This window comes from Neoarius graeffei, chromosome 5 (assembly GCF_027579695.1).
Source record: "Neoarius graeffei isolate fNeoGra1 chromosome 5, fNeoGra1.pri, whole genome shotgun sequence".
Classification (NCBI taxonomy): Eukaryota; Metazoa; Chordata; class Actinopteri; order Siluriformes; family Ariidae; genus Neoarius; species Neoarius graeffei.
In genome coordinates, this window is record NC_083573.1 from 54,136,522 (window position 1) to 54,155,621 (window position 19,100).

Consider the following 19,100-nt stretch of genomic DNA (forward strand, 5'->3'; position numbering starts at 1 on the left):
ATTGGACCCAAATTAACTCTGAAAGTGTTAATTCAACACTGAGGAATTTGCTGTGCAGCTGGGATAGGCTCCTGCGACCCTGTAGAACAGGATAAAGCGGCTAGAGATAATGAGATAAGATGAGATATGAGATGAGATTAGATAAGACAAGATAAGACTATTGGTCCCAAGAAGTAATTAGATAGATAGATAGATAGATAGATAGATAGATAGATAGATAGATAGATAGATAGATAGATAGATAGATAGATAGAAATCAACATTTACACATCTGCAAATTCATAAGCTTGCCAGTAGAGAGCAGTATTGTCCTAAATTCTTTATAGTTATGGAAGGTAAATAAAAATCCGTTAAGTTGATGAAGTTCATACTGAAAATGCTTGAAGATGATGATGATGATGATGCATGGTTGTGTCTTTCCTCCCTCTATAGGTTACTTATCTTATGACGTGTGACGTGACAGGCGTTTACAAGCTCGTGCATGTGCATTGCATTGCAGATTAATAAGTGAGTGAGAGAGAAGTGCAGTGAGGAGGCTCATTACATAAAGCAGCTCTGTGGAAGCGGAGTTAATGCATGGCGCTGGTGCACAGCCAAGGCTCCTCCAGGTTGTGTTTATAGGGCTGCTTTGGAAACACCTTGGGTGTTCACAAGACACTGAGAGAACACTAGAAGTGTTAATTCACCACTTTTAATGAGTAGGCGCTTCCTTCTCGTGCCTTTCCTGCCCCTTCCAGGCGTTTTCAGGGTTTGATTAATGGATTAATGTGGGCGCGTTGTGCAGCTCTCAGGTTTCACTCGGAACCTCCGAATCCGGAGGGACTGTCCTGCTCAGGCACTCAAACCCCACTGCTGAGGCTTCCGTCCGGGCAGAACAATGTGAACTTGCAGCTTTTGTGTGCTTGAAGTTGAATTGCACGGTGCGACACACACACACACACACACACTGCAGCCTGTGGATGGAGAAGATATGAAGAGTGTGAGGACAGAAAGAGAGAGAGAGAGAGAGAGAGAGGAGTACTGCAGCCTGAGTGCGGGTTCTACAGCACCCTGCTGTTTCATGCCATAGGAATGAGGATGATGATGTGGCGATGAAGGAGAAAGGTTCGCAGCCCAGGACAGACCTGTATGAACACTAAACAGCTGCAGCAGCTTTGATGATGGTAAGAGGATATAAAGAATGGGCTGTTAATTCCTGTGGCGTTTCAGTGATTTTTTTCCCCCCCTCTTTCACTTTGTGAGGAATGGCTCTGTTCACACAACCCTACCAAAAGCAAAAATAATAATAATTTTTTAATGACTAAGTTTGTGCATGTGCTATATTGAACTATTTGCGTTGTGCCTTTCCATGGAGCTGCAGTAGCTACCATGCATACCTTTATATAAATAATGCACATATTCTATAGTGCATGTATAGCCGACTAGACAGCGCCACCTAGAGCTTATTCAAACAATATTAAGCCTCGTTTTAGAATAGCAGAATAACTACTTATAGACACTTGTAGCCAGGATAGGCACTTCGCCCACTTTCCTTAAAGTGGTCTCAGGCAATACGCTTGTATTTTTAATAGCTTTATGCTCAGTGGTGCACTTTTGCCTCACAGCAAGAAGGTTCTGGGTTCAAACCTGTTCGTCCACTGGAGTTTGCATGTTCTCCTCGTGCCTGCGTGGGTTTCCTCCAAGTGCTCCTGCTTCCTCTTACAGTCCAAAGACATGTGGAATAGATCAACTGGCTCCTCTAAATTGCCCATAAGTGTCAATGTGTGGGTGAATGGTGGTCTGTCACACTGTGTTAGCTCTGTGATAGATTGGCAGCCTGTCCAGGGCGTACCCCGCTTCTTACCCAATGTCAGCTGGGATTGGCTCCAGCTCACCGGCAACCTGCATTGGATAAGCGCTATAGATATGAATGAATGAATGAATGAATGAATGAATGAATGAGTTTTATACTGCAGTGCTTTTGGGAAATTCAAATTCACCAGTACAGTGGTGTAGTGGTTAGCACAGTTGCCTCACAGCAAGAAGGTTCTGGGTTTGACCCCAGCGGCCAACGGGGGGCCTTTCTGTGCGGAGTTTGCATGTTCTTGCCGTGTCTGCGTGGGTTTCCTCCGGGTGCTTCGGTTTCCCCCACAGTTCAAAGACATGCAGTTAGGTTAATATGGGACAGCCTTGGGCTGAGGTGCCCTTGAGCGAGACACCTAACTCCCAACTGCTCCCCGGGCGCCGTTAGCATGGCTGCCCACTGCTCTGGGTATGTGTGTGTGTGCATGTGTGTGTTCACTGCTTCAGATGGGTTAAATGCAGAGAGGAATTTCACAAGTGTGTGATGAATAAAGCTGTGCTTTCTTTCTTTCTTTCTTTCTTTCTTTCTTTCTTTCTTTCTATTCATCTGTTCTGACTATCCTTGTGAGGACCATCCATTGACGTAAATATTCATTCATTGACTTAATTCATCTTCAGTAACCACTAATTCCTGGTCTGAGTCACTGTGAATCCGGAGCCTATCTCAGGAACAGTAGGTGCAAGGCAGAGAATTCACCCCAAAATGGGACATCAGTCATTTGCAGGACAGTATGCACAAGATTTTATACTTGCAGGCAATTTAGCATGGCCAGTCCATCTACCTGTATGTTTTTGTGAGGTGGAAGGAAACTGGAGTAAACCCATCCATAGGAAGATGGAGAGAACATGTGAAACTCCACACAGTCAGTAAACCAAGCTCTCTCTCTCTCTCACACACACACAGACACACACACACACACACACACACACACACATGAATTTCTCATCACTCTGGACCCCGGACTTGATTCTCCAGAGAAAAAAGCTCAGCAGCGAAGGCTTGCAGGTCTATACTTAATGGCTGAAATAGGTTTGCTGTTGTGTGTGGTCTCAATCTGCCCCCACAGTCATTCATCATGAGTTCTGTACTCTATTGTTATTGAGTGCATTTTTCATTTTTGTTGCACATTTGAGTTCACCAGATTTGATGCATGGAACATAGGAAGAAGGCATAATGTCCTGTTGGATCCTTTCTATAATTACTGATATAAATAAAATGAATTGGGAGATAAGTCGTGTGTGTGTGTGTGTGTGTGTGTGGTCATGTCTGCTAGCTGTGTATTTGCAGTTTTGCCACGGGGTCTTGGTTCAGATTGCATGCAGATCATCGAGTGATGCAGTCCAAACAAACCCAGGCTCTACTTCACTGTATTGTCATACATTATGAATGATGCATGTATTGCTAACCGGCTTAACCATAAATCTGTCACTCACAGCTGCTACGATGTATTGGTAAAGCATTTGTTATGTGGAGCGTGATTGCATTCTGTAATATGAGTCATGCCACTATATTGGTGTGTTGTACCTAAGTACAGGTGAGAGCAACTCAAAGAAGACAATAAGACAAATAAGCAATTCAAACTGAAAAAGAATCTATATTTAGTTGAACGAGTCCTGATCATGTACAGATGCATGATCTTTGGAGAATTTTGAGTGTGCATAATGCAGCCAGTGTGTGATGTGTCAGCGTGTTCTGCAAAGGACAGCAGTTTTATATCTTTAATATGTGGCTGACTGTGTGCTATCTTTGATTCCTTTTTAAAAAAGCAATATAATTTAAAATGCAACCTACCCTTTGCTTTTAGAGCCCAGTTTTCTAGGGCATTTTGACAGCTGAATTTATGGTGAAATAAAATCTAAAGAAAAAGTGCCCTCATCTTGGATTTCTTAGTTGGCAAGTCATGATAGCACATAGTACACTTTAGGTTAGCAACATTTGCAAAAATATATGTCCCTAATTAGAAAGTTTTATTGCTTGCATTCTACATTTTATATATACAGTACACACACACACACACACACACGTTTGCGTCACTATCCTTGTGAAGACCTTCCACTGACAATTATTATTGCAGTTAATTAATGCTGTGTCTACATGTCAACCTAATCCTAACCTTAACCTCAGTAAAGAAAAGGAACCTTTTTGGCTCTTTTATTTATTCATTTGTTTGTTTGTTTATCTATTTATTTATTTACATTTTTGTTTAAAAAAACTACAACAGCAATTTCCTTATGGGGACCATCCAAATGTCCCCACAAGGTCGAAATTGTCAGATTTTACTATCCTTGTGGGGCCATTTGGTCCCTAGTAGTAAACACACACACTTATTTGGGGGCCACAATGCCATCACTACGACCAGTGAATCCTGGAATTAGTCTTCATTTTGAAATTACACTTTTTAAAAAAAATCACTGAATTTACCTGATTTAAATGTGTACATTGGTTGTATATGAATGAACTGAGTTGCATTTGCACAGTTTGTTTTTGTGCAGCAGGCATGAGTTGATAGAATAAAAGCGAAAAGTTTCTTAAGCACTCAGCCAATCAAACCAGCAATCTTTGAGCTCTGAGGCAGTGACACTACCCACTAATGCACAACCATTTACACAGAAATAAATACTGAGTAATTTTCAAGTCATTTTACGTGGAAGAGTAATGTGGGGGGAAATAGAATCCTGTCATAGGAGTGGCATAAAAAAAAGACTAAAATTGTAAATGAGTAAGACCAGATAATGGCCAGCATACACATATGGCCCTTTTCCACTACCCTTTTTCAGCTCACTTCAGCTCGCTTCAGCTCACTTCAGCCCGACACGGCTCGCGTTTCGACTACCAAAAACCAGCACGACTCAGCTCGTTTCAGCCCTGCTTAGCCCCTAAAACTCGCACCGTTTTGGAGTGGGGCTGAAGCGAGCCAAACCGTGCCGAGTGAGGTTGGGGGCGTGAGCAGACACTCCCCTGTGCACTGATTGGTGAGGAGGCGTGTCCTCACATGCCCACACACGCCCCGCAAGCGCGCTAGGATCTGTAAACACCGCAAACCCGGAAGAAGAATAATTACGAATTACGAGAATTTCTGAAGCCTTATGCGCCTCGCCTCATCTATACGCTCTTGCCAGTATCTGTTGGCGTTGTCGGTGACTACAAGCCACAGCACCAAGACCAGCAACACTAACGACTCCATGTCCTCCATGTTTATTGTTTACTATTCGGGTCGTGAGACTACCGCTTAAAAGATCACTGAATCAGTGACATACAGAGCATCGTGGACGAGTTCGCGGAGCGCAAGGCTCGTCGTATGCCCTTCAAATAATGCGCGCAGTAGGCTATTGATGTTTTATTATGAGCCATGTACAGTATGTCGCCTAATGTTTTTTTGTTTCTGAGTTACATGTTCGTTTGAAGGACTTAATGTACAAAATAACATAGTTGCACCCCGTAGTGTTGAAATTGGTAAACACAGTGCATTCAGTGAGGTTTGCACCGCCCTCCTTTTATTTCTGACTCTTCCTGTCACCGTTGCAACCTCTGAGCGCTCATTCGTATGCCCTTCAAATAATGTGCGCAGTATAGGCTATTGATGTTTTATTATGAGCCATGTACAGTATCCTAATGTTTTTTGTTTCTGAGTTACATGTTCGTTTGAAGGACTTGATGTACTAAATAACATAGTTGCACCCGGTAGTGTTGAAATTGGTAAACACCGCAGTTGCGGACATTTTGTAGCCTAAAATGATGTTATGATAAGCTTTAATAAAGGGCCCGGTCATTTGCCCCGCCCCCGGCCCGGCTCTGACTTGTTCCGCCACTGTCACTGATGTCACTGTTTGCGCTGCTTAACGACATCACGTGACGTCCACCCACTTTCGCTAACTCCACCCAATGTGTCCACCCACTTCCAGCCAGCACGGTTCAGCGCGGTTGTAGTCGAAATGCAACTCCAACAGCCCCGCTCAGCTCGACTCAGCTCGACTCGGCACGGCACGGCTCAGCCGCGTTTGTAGTGGAAAAGCGGCAATAGAGGAAGCAGATCCTCTCTTTCCCTCTCCAATTCAAACTGCTACCACGTTCACACTGCGCAAAGCAGGATTCATGTATGCAGGTATTTCCTACTCAGCCTGGGCAGGAAGGCCTGCCCAAAGCCATTTGATTGATAGCCTGGCCTCTCAAGCTAATGAAAAAAAAAAAAAAAACAATAAGGAAAAACAATAGGGAATAGCAAAAGCCATAAAGAATTTATTTTCATATTCTTCTATTGTTGTTTTATTTATTTTCCTATTTTCTTATTTTGTAATTTTAATTTCTGCATTTATTTTCTTATTCTTTTGCAGATTTATTATTTTTATGGCACTACTGTGACAGCCATAACATTATGACCATTGACAGGTGAAGTGAATGACATCCTGTCAAGGGGTGGGATATATTAGGCAGTAAGAGAACAGTCAGTTGCCGAAGTTGATGTGTTGGAAGCAGGAAAAATGAGCAAATGAAAGGATCTGAGCAACTTTGACAAGGATCAAATTGTGATGGCTAGATGACTGGGTCTGAGCATCTCCAAAATGGCACATCTTGTGGGGTGTTCCCGGTATGCAGTGGTTAGTACCTACCAAAAGTGGTCCAAGGAAGGATAACCAGTGAACCGGTGAGAGGGTCATGGGTGTCGAAGGCTCATTGATTCACATGGGGCACGAAGGCCAGCCTGTCTGTTCTGATTTCACAGAAAAGCTACTGTAGCACAAACTGCACACTGGATAGATAAAGCCTGGAAAAGTGGAACCTGATGGGATCTTCTGCTGTTGTAGCACATCCACCTTAAGGTTTGATGAGTTGTTCATGCTGAGATGCTTTTCTGCTCACCACAGTTGTAAACAGTGGTTATATGAGTTACTATATCCTTTCTGGCAACTTGAACCAATCTGGCCATTTTCCTCTCCTCATCATCATCATCTTCAGCATCCCTCAGGATGCACGCATCTGGGGGGGGGTGTCACGGGTTGGCTATCTTCCTCCACTTTTGTCTATCCTGGGCAAGGTTCATGGCATTATCCAGGGTCAATCCTTTTCCCATGAGGTGCTGGCTGATGGTGTCTCTCCACATCATCTGAGGGCATCCTTTATTTCTCCTACCTTCCACAGTATGTTCAACTATCCAACGGAGTAGTCTATCTTTAGGCATTTGGAAGACATGTCCAGCCCAGCACAACCTGGCTGATTCAATGTCTTCCTCAGTTGGTCTCACTGTCATTGGCTGATGTAAGATTTTTAAAGGCACCTTGTCAACCAGTTGCTTTCTCATGATCTTTCTGAGATAGGTGTTATTTGCAACTATTAGTCACTCATCATCCTTCTTCTGGGCATTGAGTGTTTCTATTCCATATAGCAGGCTGGGTCTGACACAGGTCTTATACACTTTGCCTTTAACATGTAGACTGATGTATTTGTCATAAATGATAGGTGAGATCTTCCAGACACATGCTGCTACTTGCTTTCTGTGGTTGATCTCCTCTTTTGCTTTGCCATTTTTGGAAATAATGCTTCCAAGATATTTGAAACCCAGCTTCTCTTCAAGCTGTGTGCCTCTGATGACTATTGGGGTACTCTGGGTATCCTTTCTTGAGAAAAGTACCACCTCAGTTTTCTCAATACTGACGGCCATGCCAAAAATCGAGCAGAGATCATCCCATTCGGTGACCATGCTTGGCAAGGAACTGCTTGACTCTGATATTAGTGCCAAGTCATCTGTATAAAACAGCTTATCCTGGGGCCTATCTACCTTGCTCAGTCTACTGATGTATTCAGTAACAATGATGAAAAGGAGAGGGCTTAGTGCACTGCCCTGATGCAGTCCAGTTTTCACCTCAAATGGTTAGGTCAGCCCGTGACAAGTCCTAACTCTGGCTTCGGCACCCTCGTAAGTTGCCTCCACCAGTGTGACATCTCTCTCCCTGATGCTGAATCACCTCAGTACTGCAAAGACCAATGATCTTGGTACAGTGTCATATGCCTTCATCAGGTCGACAAAACACTTGCAGTTCTTTTTGGAATTCCAGGGTACGCTCTATGCGTTGTCTGATGGTGAATATGACATCTGTCATTGACCTGCCAGGATGGAAACTGTGCTGTTCTTCTCCTATCTCACTACCAATCTGTGTTCTTATCCTCCTATCCAAGATTCTTTCCAGTATTTTCAAACTGTGGCCCAAGAGCATGATGCCTCTATACTTTGCCGGGTCATTAATGTCTCCTTTCTGTTTCCAGATCGGCACAATAACACCCACACGCCAGTCATTTGGTATTTTAGCCTCGTGGTGTACTGCAGTAAGGACTAAGTGGAGTCAGTCCACACCGACCTCCCCAGCTTCTTTTATCATGTCTACTGTCACTTCATCTTCTCCAGGGGCCTTGTTTCTTTTCATTTTTTGGAGGGCTGACATAACCTCCTCTCTGGTGAAAACACTTACTGTGTTCTCCTCAGTTACAGTTGCTGGGAGTGTTGCTGTGAAAGGTCTACTTTCATTCAACAGGGTTTGAAAGTAGCATTCCCATGTATTCACTACCTCCCTGGGGTCCATGATCAGACATCCAGCTTCCTCTTTCATGTTGAGCAATTTCCTTACGTCCACTACTTCCCTGTTTCTCGTTCTTGAGATCTGATAGATCAGTTTGGTTCCATCATCTTCCTCTAATCTGTCATACAGCTCCTTCTTGGGTTCTTTCTTGGCAATTGCTACTTCCTTTTTGGCCTGCTTCTTTGCTTCTTTCTTTCTCACCTTTAGGTCATCATTGGTGATATCTTTCTCAAATGTCTTGGTTGCAGCTCTTTTGTCCTTGATGGCTTCTTGGACTGTGGGGTTCCACCACCACTGCTTTTCTTTTCCATGATATCTTCCTACCTTTCCTGATGTTCTTCCACATACTGCTACTGCAGCCTCGATGAATGCTTCTTTGAATTTATGCCACTCTTCTTCTACACCTTGTATTCCTTCTAGCAGCATTTTAAAATTCTCTTCTGCCATATGTTTGAATGCATCTTTCTTCTCTCCTTTGCACATCCACCATTTGATTACTGGTCTTTGCAGTAGCGGCTTTGCCTGATACTTGGTAACTCTAAGACAGGCAATTACAGACTTGTGTTGTCCTGCTACAGTTTCTGATGGTATCACTTTAGTCTTTCAGGTATCTCAGTTCTTGTCTTCGGATCTTAATGAAGTCTATCTGAGATTTGATGTTTCCACTTCTATAAGTCCACATGTGACTTTCTTTCTTTTGAAACCAGGTGTTTGCTATCATCAGATTGTTACTGATGCATATATCAACAAGTCTGTCTCCTTCCGGGTTCCTGGTTTCTACATGGTGTATGCCCAATACTTCCTCCTCACCACTCTTCTTCTGTCCGACATGAGTGTTCCTGTCCCCTCCAATAAACAATAGAGATGCTGGGTCTACAAGATTTAAGGTTGTTTCCAGGTCATTGTAGAAAGCAGCCTTCTCCTCATCAGGTAGACCTTGCTGTACCCTGACACTGCACAGACACCTCTTCTTCCCATTTTCCTCTGACCTCTCTTATCAATAAGGTGTTTCCACCCACAGAACTGTCGCTCATTCAGTGTTTTGTTGTTGTTGTTGTTTTTCACACCATTCTATGTAAACTGTAGAGACTGTTGTGTGTGAAAATACCAGGAGATCAGCAGTTTCTGAAATACTCAAACCAGTCCGTCTGGCACCAACATCCATGATCAAAGTCACAGACATCACTCTTTCTTCATAATGATGTTTGATGTGAACATTAACTGAAGTTCTTGAGCTGTATGTGCGCTATTTATTTATTTATTTATATATATTGCTACCATATGTTTGACTGATTCAATAACTGCATGAATGTGCATGTGTGCAAGTGTTCCGAATAACGTGCATGTATGGTGGGCAATGGTAATTGTATTGGTGTGTGTGTGTGTGTGTCAGTGCCCTCCATGATTATTGGCACCCCTTGTAAAGATCAGTAAAAAGGTTAGGAAAAAAGCACCTTTTGGTGTAGTCACTTCATCTCACACTGAAAAAAAATAGATAAAAATCCAACCTGAAATAAATTTATTCAGAGAAAAACAAATCCCTCGTCAAGAAATAACTACTTTCAACAAAAGCACATGTGCTACTATTATCAGCACCCCTGGAAATGATGGTGAACACAATGTAACTGAAGCATGTTTCCCATTTAAATTGTACATTTTTGAGTTGTTTGGAGTGTGTAGGAACTTTCAAGCTGTAATCCATGACTTCCTGATTAACTGGGGAACAAATATGAGGTGACCCAGAGGGCAAATTCCCTCAGTCATCCATCAACATGGGAAAGATAAGAGAACACACAAACCATATGAGGGAGAAGTGTTTTGACCTTCATAAGTCAGAGAATGGTTATTAAAAATAGCTACTCACCTGAAAATCTCCATTTCTACTGTTAGGGCAATAATAACAAAGTGGACACCAACTGGAACTGTTACAGTCTGACCTGGAAGAGGATCAACGTTTATTTTGCCCCCATGTACAGTGAGGATGATGATAAGAGAGACAAAAAAAAAGCATCACTGTTGGTGAATTACAAGAAAAAAGTAAAATCTTGGGGTTTCCAAGTCTCCAAAACCACCATCAGACACCACATCCATGCCAACAGATTATTTGGAAGGTATTCCAGAAAAAAAAAAAGCCTTTTCTGTGAGTTAACCACAAACGTAAGTGCCTGAAGTTTGTGAAACTCTACTACAACTTTGACTAGAACCGTGTTCTACGGTCTGATGTAACAAAAATGGAGCTTTTTGGCAATAAACACTCAAGGTGGGTTTGATGTAAAAAGAAGGATGGCTATAATGAAAAGAACCTGATCCCAACTGTAAAATATGGTGGAAGTTCTGTGAAGTTTTGGGGCTGTTTTTCCTCCAAAGGCCCTGGAAACCTTGTTAGGGTTCATGGCATCATGGACTCCATGAAATACCAGGACATTTTAAATCAAACTCTGGCTGCCTCTGCCGGGAAACTAAAACTGGGTCGTCACTGGATCTTCCAGCAGGTCAGTGATCTGAAGCATATGTCTTGGATGATCTGGAGAGATTGTGTAAAGAGGAATGGTCTCAGATGCCCCGCTCTGTATCTCCAACCCTATAAAATGTTATAAGACTTATTGTTGTTTTACTGGCAAAGGGAGATTGGACAAAGTATTAAATCCAGGGATGCCAATAATAGTGGCACGTGTTTTTGCTGAAAATAATGATTTCTTGATGAGGAATTTGTTTTTCTCTGAATAAATGTACTTTAATTAAAGGCTGGATTTTTCTCATTTTTTCAGTGTGACATGAAGCTACAGTGGTGCTTGAAAGTTTGTGAACCCTTTTGATTTTTCTTTATTTCTGCATAAATATGACCTAAAACATCAGATTTTCACACAAGTCCTAAAAGTAGATAAAGAGAACCCAGCTAAACAAATGAGACAAAAATATTATACTTGGTCATTTATTTATTGAGGAAAATGATCCAATATTACATATCTGTGAGTGGCAAAAGTATGTGAACCTTTGCTTTCAGTATCTGGTGTGACCCCCTTGTGATGGCAAGCCGTCCTGGCCCAGATGCAGCAAAACAGGCCCAAATCATGATACTACCACCACCATGTTTCACAGATGGGATAAAGTTCTTATGCTGGAATGCAGTATTTTCCTTTCTCCAAACACAATGCTTCTCATTTCAACCAAAAAGTTCCATTTTGGTCTCATCCATCCACAAAACATTTTTCCAATAGCCTTCTGGCTTGTCCATGTGATCTTTAGCAAACTGCAGATGAGCAGCAATGTTCTTTTTGGAGAGCAGTGGCTTTCTCCTTGCAACCCTGCCATGCACACCATTGTTGCTCAGTGTTCTCCTGATGGTGGACTCATAAACATTAACATTAGCCAATGTGAGAGAGGCCTTCAGTTGCTTAGAAGTTACCCTGGGGTCCTTTGTGACCTTGCCGACTATTACACGCCTTGCTCTTGGAGTGATCTTTGTTGGTCGACCACTCCTGGGGAGGGTAACAATGGTCTTGAATTTCCTCCATTTGTACACAATCTGTCTGACTGTGGATTGGTGGAGTCCAAAGTCTTTAGAGATGGTTTTGTAACCTTTTCCAGCCTGATGAGCATCAACAACGCTTTTTCTGAGGTCCTCAGAAATCTCCTTTGTTCGTGCCATGATACACTTCCACAAACATGTGTTGTGAAGATCAGACTTTGATAGATCCCTGTTCTTTAAATAAAACAGGGTGCCTACTCGCACCTGATTGTCATCCCATTGATTGAAAACACCTGACTCTAATTTCACCTTCAAATTAACTGCTAATCGTAGCAGCTCATATACTTTTGCCACTCACAGATATGTAATATTGGATTATTTTGCTCAATAAATAAATGACCAAGTATAATATTTTTGTCTCATTTGTTTAACTGGGTTCTCTTTATCTACTTTTAGGACTTGTGTTTATTTATTTATTTTTATTTATTTCGCTTCGCCTGGTAAGTACAATGACAGATAGGCAGGGACACCACAACAGTGAAAACCAATTACTGTGGGCCCAAAAAAACAATAAAAGTATATTACAGTAAGAATACAAAAATACCACATTAATCACAGCAGGTAATTTGGCTCGCTAGACTTCTTGCAGTATTACATTTCAAACAAATTGACTTAAAGCTACGAGGATCCTTATGATTGTAATTGGAAAGAGCGTCATTATAGTATTTCTTGAGTAATGTTTTAAATTGCAACAGGTTTAAGTTCTTGCATCTTAAGTTAGATGGTAGACAATTCCAGACATGTGTAACTCGGACAAAATAGGACTGTTGAAAAGTTGCAGTCCTACATTTGTGTGGCCAAAAGAGAATCATGTTTGTGTTGGACGTAGATCTTGTTGCTCGTCTAGGAATATCAGGGGATGGTAGCACATCAGCAGACAACTGAACAAGGCCATTTGTAGCTTTAAAGAAGAAAACAAGCTCCATGTATTCGTGCCAGCATGAAATTGGCATCAGCTCCAATATAGTAAACCTGTCTGTGTATGACTCACAACAGAGGAAGGGAAGATTCAATATGAATTTTGAAGCCCGTCTTTGGATCCTCTCGGTGCGCTTGATCAGCTCGATGGTCTGTGGACACCAAATCTGACTTGCATAACCAAGGATAGGCCGAACCACAGCAAGATAAAGGGCACGACGAGTCCTTGTGCTTGTGATTTCGACTGCACTTCTTCGTAAGAACCCCAGTAGTTTGTTGGCCTTGGCACATCTATCCAGTACGTGCTTGGTCCAGGTGAGATCGTTTGATACCCAGATTCCAAGGTCTTTTTCAGCTGTGGGAGTGTCCAGGGCGTCTCCCTTGATCCTGTATGGATGGAGGATGGGTTTAATTTTCCTTGTGACTCACAGACACTTGCACTTGGCTTGGTTGAAAGTAAGGCCATTGGTGGAAGACCAAGAAACAAGATTGTCAAGGTCCATTTGCAAGAGCTCAGCATCCGCGACGGAGTCGATACACCGGTAGATTTTGGTATCATCAGCAAAGGAAGATATTTGACAATTATCGACGACGTCTGGGAGGTCGTTAACGTACAACAGGAAGAGAATAGGCTCCAAGATTGAGCCCTGTGGAACTCCTGAGACGACACATTTTTCTGAACTAGTTGTCCCAAGGATGGTCACACACTGGTGGCGGCCATGTAAGTAAGATCTGAACCATTCAAGGAGCATCCCAGAAATATGGAAACCCTTGAGTTTGTTAATGAGAGCAACGTGGTTTACTTTATCAAATACGTTAGACATGTCCATAAAGACAATATCAGTTTGTTTGCCACCATCCAGTAAGGAGCCGATGTGGTCCAATACCTCCACAAGCTGGGTAGTACACGAGCGGCCTGGGATGAACCCGTGGTGAGAGGAGTTGATCAACTGCAACAGATGGTTGCGTAAGTTGCTGAGCACGCATCTTTCAAGAAGCTTAGACAATGCAGAGTAGCGAGACAGGACGGTAGTTCTCAACAAAACTCTTATCACCCTTTTTAAATATGGGCATTATATTGGCAAGCTTCCACTCATCTGGGAGTGATCCGCATGCAAGAGACTTGTTGAATAGGAGACGCAACGATGGTGCTATTTGCAGGGCAGTGTCCTTGAGTAACCTAGCTGGGATAGTATCTGGTCCGGTTGCTTTGTTAACATCGAGCGATTGTAGTGCCTTTAATACTTCTTCAGTGGAGAACTGTAGGTTTGACAGAGTGGGGCTTGGGCTGGTTGCAGTTACAGGAGGGTCTGTGGTTATCATGTTCAAGTCAATGTCGTTGAACAGTGACGTAAAATAGATGTTAAAAAGTTCTGCAATGTCACGAGGTGTGGAAGCATTGCGAGCAGCAGCTGGATCTAATCCTTCCTGTAGACCCATTAATAATTTGTCAGGAACACTAGATTGCTTGCCGTTCACTCTGAAGAGTGACCAGAATCTTTTAGGGTTGTTTACGAAGTCAGTATCTAAAGAATCATAAAACATAGCATGACTATCACGAACCAGTGATTTAACATTGGCCCGCAGGTCTCTGAATTTCTTTTTCATCGCGTCAGTCGGCGAGACCTTTAGTTTTCCGACGGACACCTTCCTTTTTCTTTATGGCATGAATGATATCGCCAATAACCCAAGGAGGGTTGTTCCTGCCTTTAATCTTTTTCATTGGTATGTAGTCCTGAACTGCTGCAAGGAACATATCTTTCCATTTTATCCAACAGATGCTAATGTCGGACTCAGAGTTGATAGCGTTCGATAGATCAGTGGCTTCCAGGGCAGCGCAAAGTCTATCAAAATCGCCTCTACTGTAGTTGTACACTGTTCTCTTGAGCCGTGGCGCTGCTTTGATTGACATCTTAAGGTCGAAAACAACTACTGAATGGCCTTTTATTAGTCCGCTCTGTTCTGGGCTGAAGACTGATAGATTTGTAATGTGATTTGGAACGTTGGTAAGAACAAGGTCTAAAATATTCGCTTCTCTTGTGGGAAAGGTTTTGAGTTGAGTAAGATGATAATCGTTCAACAGTTCAGTGAATAAGACTTCCTCAACACCTGTAGTAAGTTCTGGTGAATCCCAGTGGATTTTAGGGAAATTGAAGTCACCACATATTAACATATTTGAATATCCAGAACAGGGGCGGCACGGTGGTGTAGTGGTTAGCGCTGTTGCCTCACAACAAGAAGGTCCGGGTTCGAGCCCCGTGGCCGGCAAGGGCCTTTCTGTGCGGAGTTTGCATGTTCTCCCCGTGTCTGCGTGGGTTTCCTCCGGGTGCTCCGGTTTTCCCCACAGTCCAAAGACATGCAGGTTAGGTTAACTGGTGACTCTCTAAATTGACCGTAGGTGTGAATGTGAGTGTGAATGGTTGTCTGTGTCTATGTGTCAGCCCTGTGATGACCTGGCGACTTGTCCAGGGTGTACCCCGCCTTTCGCCTGTAGTCAGCTGGGATAGGCTCCAGTTTGCCTGCGACCCTGTAGAACAGGATAAAGCGCCTAGAGATAATGAGATGAGATGAATATCCAGAACATGAATTTGCTAGAAATATCTCTCATCTCATTATCTCTAGCCGCTTTATCCTGTTCTACAGGGTCGCAGGCAAGCTGGAGCCTATCCCAGCTGACTATAGGCGAAAGGCGGGGTACACCCTGGACAAGTCGCGTAACAGCAACAGATTAAGTATTTTAGGTTCAAGCTTGATGCCACTTCCACAGTGACAAGTTCAAGATCCGTACTGAAGTTAATTTCCCGCACTATTGGGAAAGAGCTTGAATTTATTGCAAGTAGAACTCCACCACCACATAAAATCCGGTCTTTTCGGAATATTGTATAGCCCCATGGCAGGATTTCTGAGTTATCGATGTTGTCCTTAAGCCATGTCTCAGTTACCCAAATAATGTCAGCAAGCTCAGAGTAAACTAACTCCTGAAAGCGAGCTAGATGACAGATTTGTTTACCTTCGCTTAAATGCTTGCTTACAAGACTTTGAGCGTTGATGACAAGGCATTTGGCTGGAACTGTACCTTGTTTCCCCTTTAATTGGTCTTTGGGAGGTCCTGGGTTGATGCTGACATCTCCAGCAAGAAGCGGAGAGCGCGGAGAGCGGTGAATGTACCGAGGGCGGCGTGCGATTCCAATAGAGCGGCACAGATTAAATGCCGCGGAATCCAAGCATTGCCGCACACTAAGGCTTTTTAATTCCTCCAGCGAGTAGATGTAAAACACGGGTAAAAGCTGGGCCATAAACCAATACCCAGACCCACAGTCACGATCCAAAAACAGATGGATAGATGCAGTCCAATGTAAGGTGCAAAGCCACCTAGCCTAACACCACTCATACACGTAGCCAAAGCACCAGCGGTGCAAAAAGCCGGTGTCAAAACCAAACAAGAAAAGTCCGAAATTAACCAAAAAGAAAAAAAAATGAATATGCAACATATTGCCAAAAAATCAGAAGCACAGTTAAAGAACAAAAAAGAAAGAAGAGGGGGCGTCGTGACTCAGGTGGATAAGGCGCCATACCATAAATCTGGGGACCCGGGTTCGATTCCAGCCTGAGGTCATTTCCCGATCCCTCCCCGTCTCTCTCTCTCCCGCTCATTTCCTGTCTCTACACTGGAACTATCCAATAATAAAAAAGGTGAAAAAAGCCCAAAAAAAATCTTAAAAAAGAAGAAAACGCCAGGGAGAAGAGGCAGCAAACTCACGCACTATGTACTCTCAACCAGAAACCGGAATAATTTTTGTCATTCTGGCACTTGTGTGAAAATCTGGTGATGTTTGAGGTCACATTTATGCAGAAATATAGAAAATTTTAAAGGGTTTACAAACTTTCAAGCACCACTGTACTTTATCAAAAGGTGGATTTTTTTCTAACCCATTTTAATAATATTTACATGGGGTGCCAATAATTGTGGAGGGCACTATATATATATATATATATATATATATATATATATATATATATATATATATATATACACAGAAAGAGAGGGGGGATATTACACAGTTGCGCAAAGACATGAAGTATATCTTGCTCTACGTCGCTCTGGATAAGAGCGTCTACTAAATGCCATGTACGGTAATGTAATCTTTGAGTGGAGAATGTATATTTCACGTGAGTGAAGCAAATGAGTGAAAATATTTTCAACACGAGAAGATAAGCTTCATATCTTCATGCTGCCGTGTAAATGTTCTTTATATTATATGGTCACATCCACAAAAAAAACCGCAAGTTAATCAAAAGAATTTTCATTTTGAACCAATTTGCTATTTTGACAACGCGCATCAAGTCAGCGGAAAAACACTGGGAGTGATGTCATCGGAGTAAAATATTGGGAAATATGTCACTCAGATCCGCGATGTATTTCGTATGAAAAATGCGAGTTTTTCAACCCAAGAAGATAAACTTCATATCTTCAAGCCAGCGTGTGATTTTCTTTTTATTATATAGACAGTATTCCTGCTGACTAGACACGCCCTTTCAAAATAATGAACTGGTTCAAAATTAAAATTCTTCTGATTAACTTGTGTATTGTTTTTTTTTGTGGATGTGTCCATATAATATAAAGAACATTACACAGTGGTGCAAAAATATGAAATGTATATTCTCATGTATATACAGTATATCTTGGTTTCAAAAACTGTTTAATGATACATTTAAGGAGACAAATTGTCAATTTCTTTAAAGCCCAGGCAAAAAGACCCAGGTCTGTATATGACGTCACGTGATAATTTCACCTGGGGGTCAAACAGACACCATCTTTTGTGTAAGCAAGGCTTAATCTGTCTTCAGTATGGTTCATTTTTGCGCTGGTTTTGGTTGTTCAAATCGTTCAAATACATAAAAGGTATCACCGTCTCCCTGCTATCAAGAAAAATGTTAACATAGAGAAGCAAATGCTTCAAGAATAACGAAGAAATGAGATGTTAAAGAGAATCTGACGAGAGGAGCTAAGCCTGAAACCAAGATGAAAGGAGATGAGAGGCGTGAAGCCTGAAAACACACAGACTGAACTTTACAACAGCTGCATGCATGTGAAATGGAAATAAATACGCTAAGGCAGGAAAAACTATTTTGGATAAAATTGTTACTGTCCATTATACACTGATCAACCTGTGTGACTCAGTTGTACCTTATGAATAGAGAATAAATGAAGAGGGAACTGAACATTAACCATTTTATTGAAATTATTATTGCAAGGGTGATTATAGTTACTATATGACTACAGCTGGAATGTGCTGATTCTGTTAGCATTTATAATTATTGTGTCATCCACTGTTAGATAAAATAAAATCTTACAACATTGTTTGAAAGTCTCTTAGCAAGAGACTCTAGCAAGATATTTTGTTATTTTACAAATAATAACACTTCAGATATTGTTTTAACAATAACTAGAAAAGCACTCAGAGAGCGCAGACCTCCGCCAAGAATCCTTTAAAAAATTCCGGGATCCAGACGGTGATCCGGATCACCACCAAAATTTAATGGATTGTTACTTGTGCCGAGTCACAGCTCTGGAAAAAATTTCAGAGCAATCCGTTCATAACTTTTTCCGTAATGTTGCTAACAGACAAACCAACAAACAAACAAACCAACGCTACCGAAAACATAACCTCCTTGGCGGAGGTAATAAGCATCACTGTATAAATGATAGAATGCAAATAGCTTTGTAACTACATGTCCTTGGGGTTGCTGAGACATGGAGTGGTGGGGATACCATCCAGCCCACAGTTCAGGTCAGAGTCCTTTGAGAGTAAATGCTTTGGTTTCCGCAACATTCTGTTCCCAAAAGTTGATGTCAGGAAAAAGTCTTTACACAAAGAAGGCTTTCTTGCTTTTGTAGTTTTTTAACTGTTCTTCCGTGTTGGGACTCTTCGGGAAGCAGAAGGTATATTCCAACATGTCGCTAACGCTAGACCACAAATCTTCACTGTCACTCCAGTCATTTCAAGTAATTTTGTACAGATCATAGCCGCTAATAAACTCCAATTTCCACGTATATCTATCCTTCGCTTCTTTCTGACTAAGATTATCCAAGAAATCCGGTAGTAGAGCTTTTTTTGCTGTAGTTTTCTTCAGACAACAGCAACAGACGCTGGACATCTTCGCTTGGCTTAAGTATGTAAACAAAGTTCGCTTGTCCCCCAGGTCTAGGGTAGAGACGGTTGCTCACGTAAATGTGACG

At 42.1% G+C, this 19,100-nt stretch overlaps 1 protein-coding gene across 3 annotated transcripts in view; it reads left to right on the top strand.

Moving 5' to 3' along the window:
* Nucleotides 1–839: 839 nt before the first annotated feature.
* gask1a (golgi associated kinase 1A) overlaps nucleotides 840–19,100 on the top strand; it is a 44,942-nt gene continuing 26,681 nt past the window's right edge. For all 3 annotated transcript variants that reach the window (XM_060920598.1, XM_060920600.1, XM_060920599.1), the window contains exon 1: nucleotides 840–1,163. In XM_060920598.1, coding sequence (XP_060776581.1) covers nucleotides 1,158–1,163 — 6 coding nt within the window. In that variant the 5' untranslated portion in view covers nucleotides 840–1,157. The remainder of the gene's footprint in view (nucleotides 1,164–19,100) is intronic.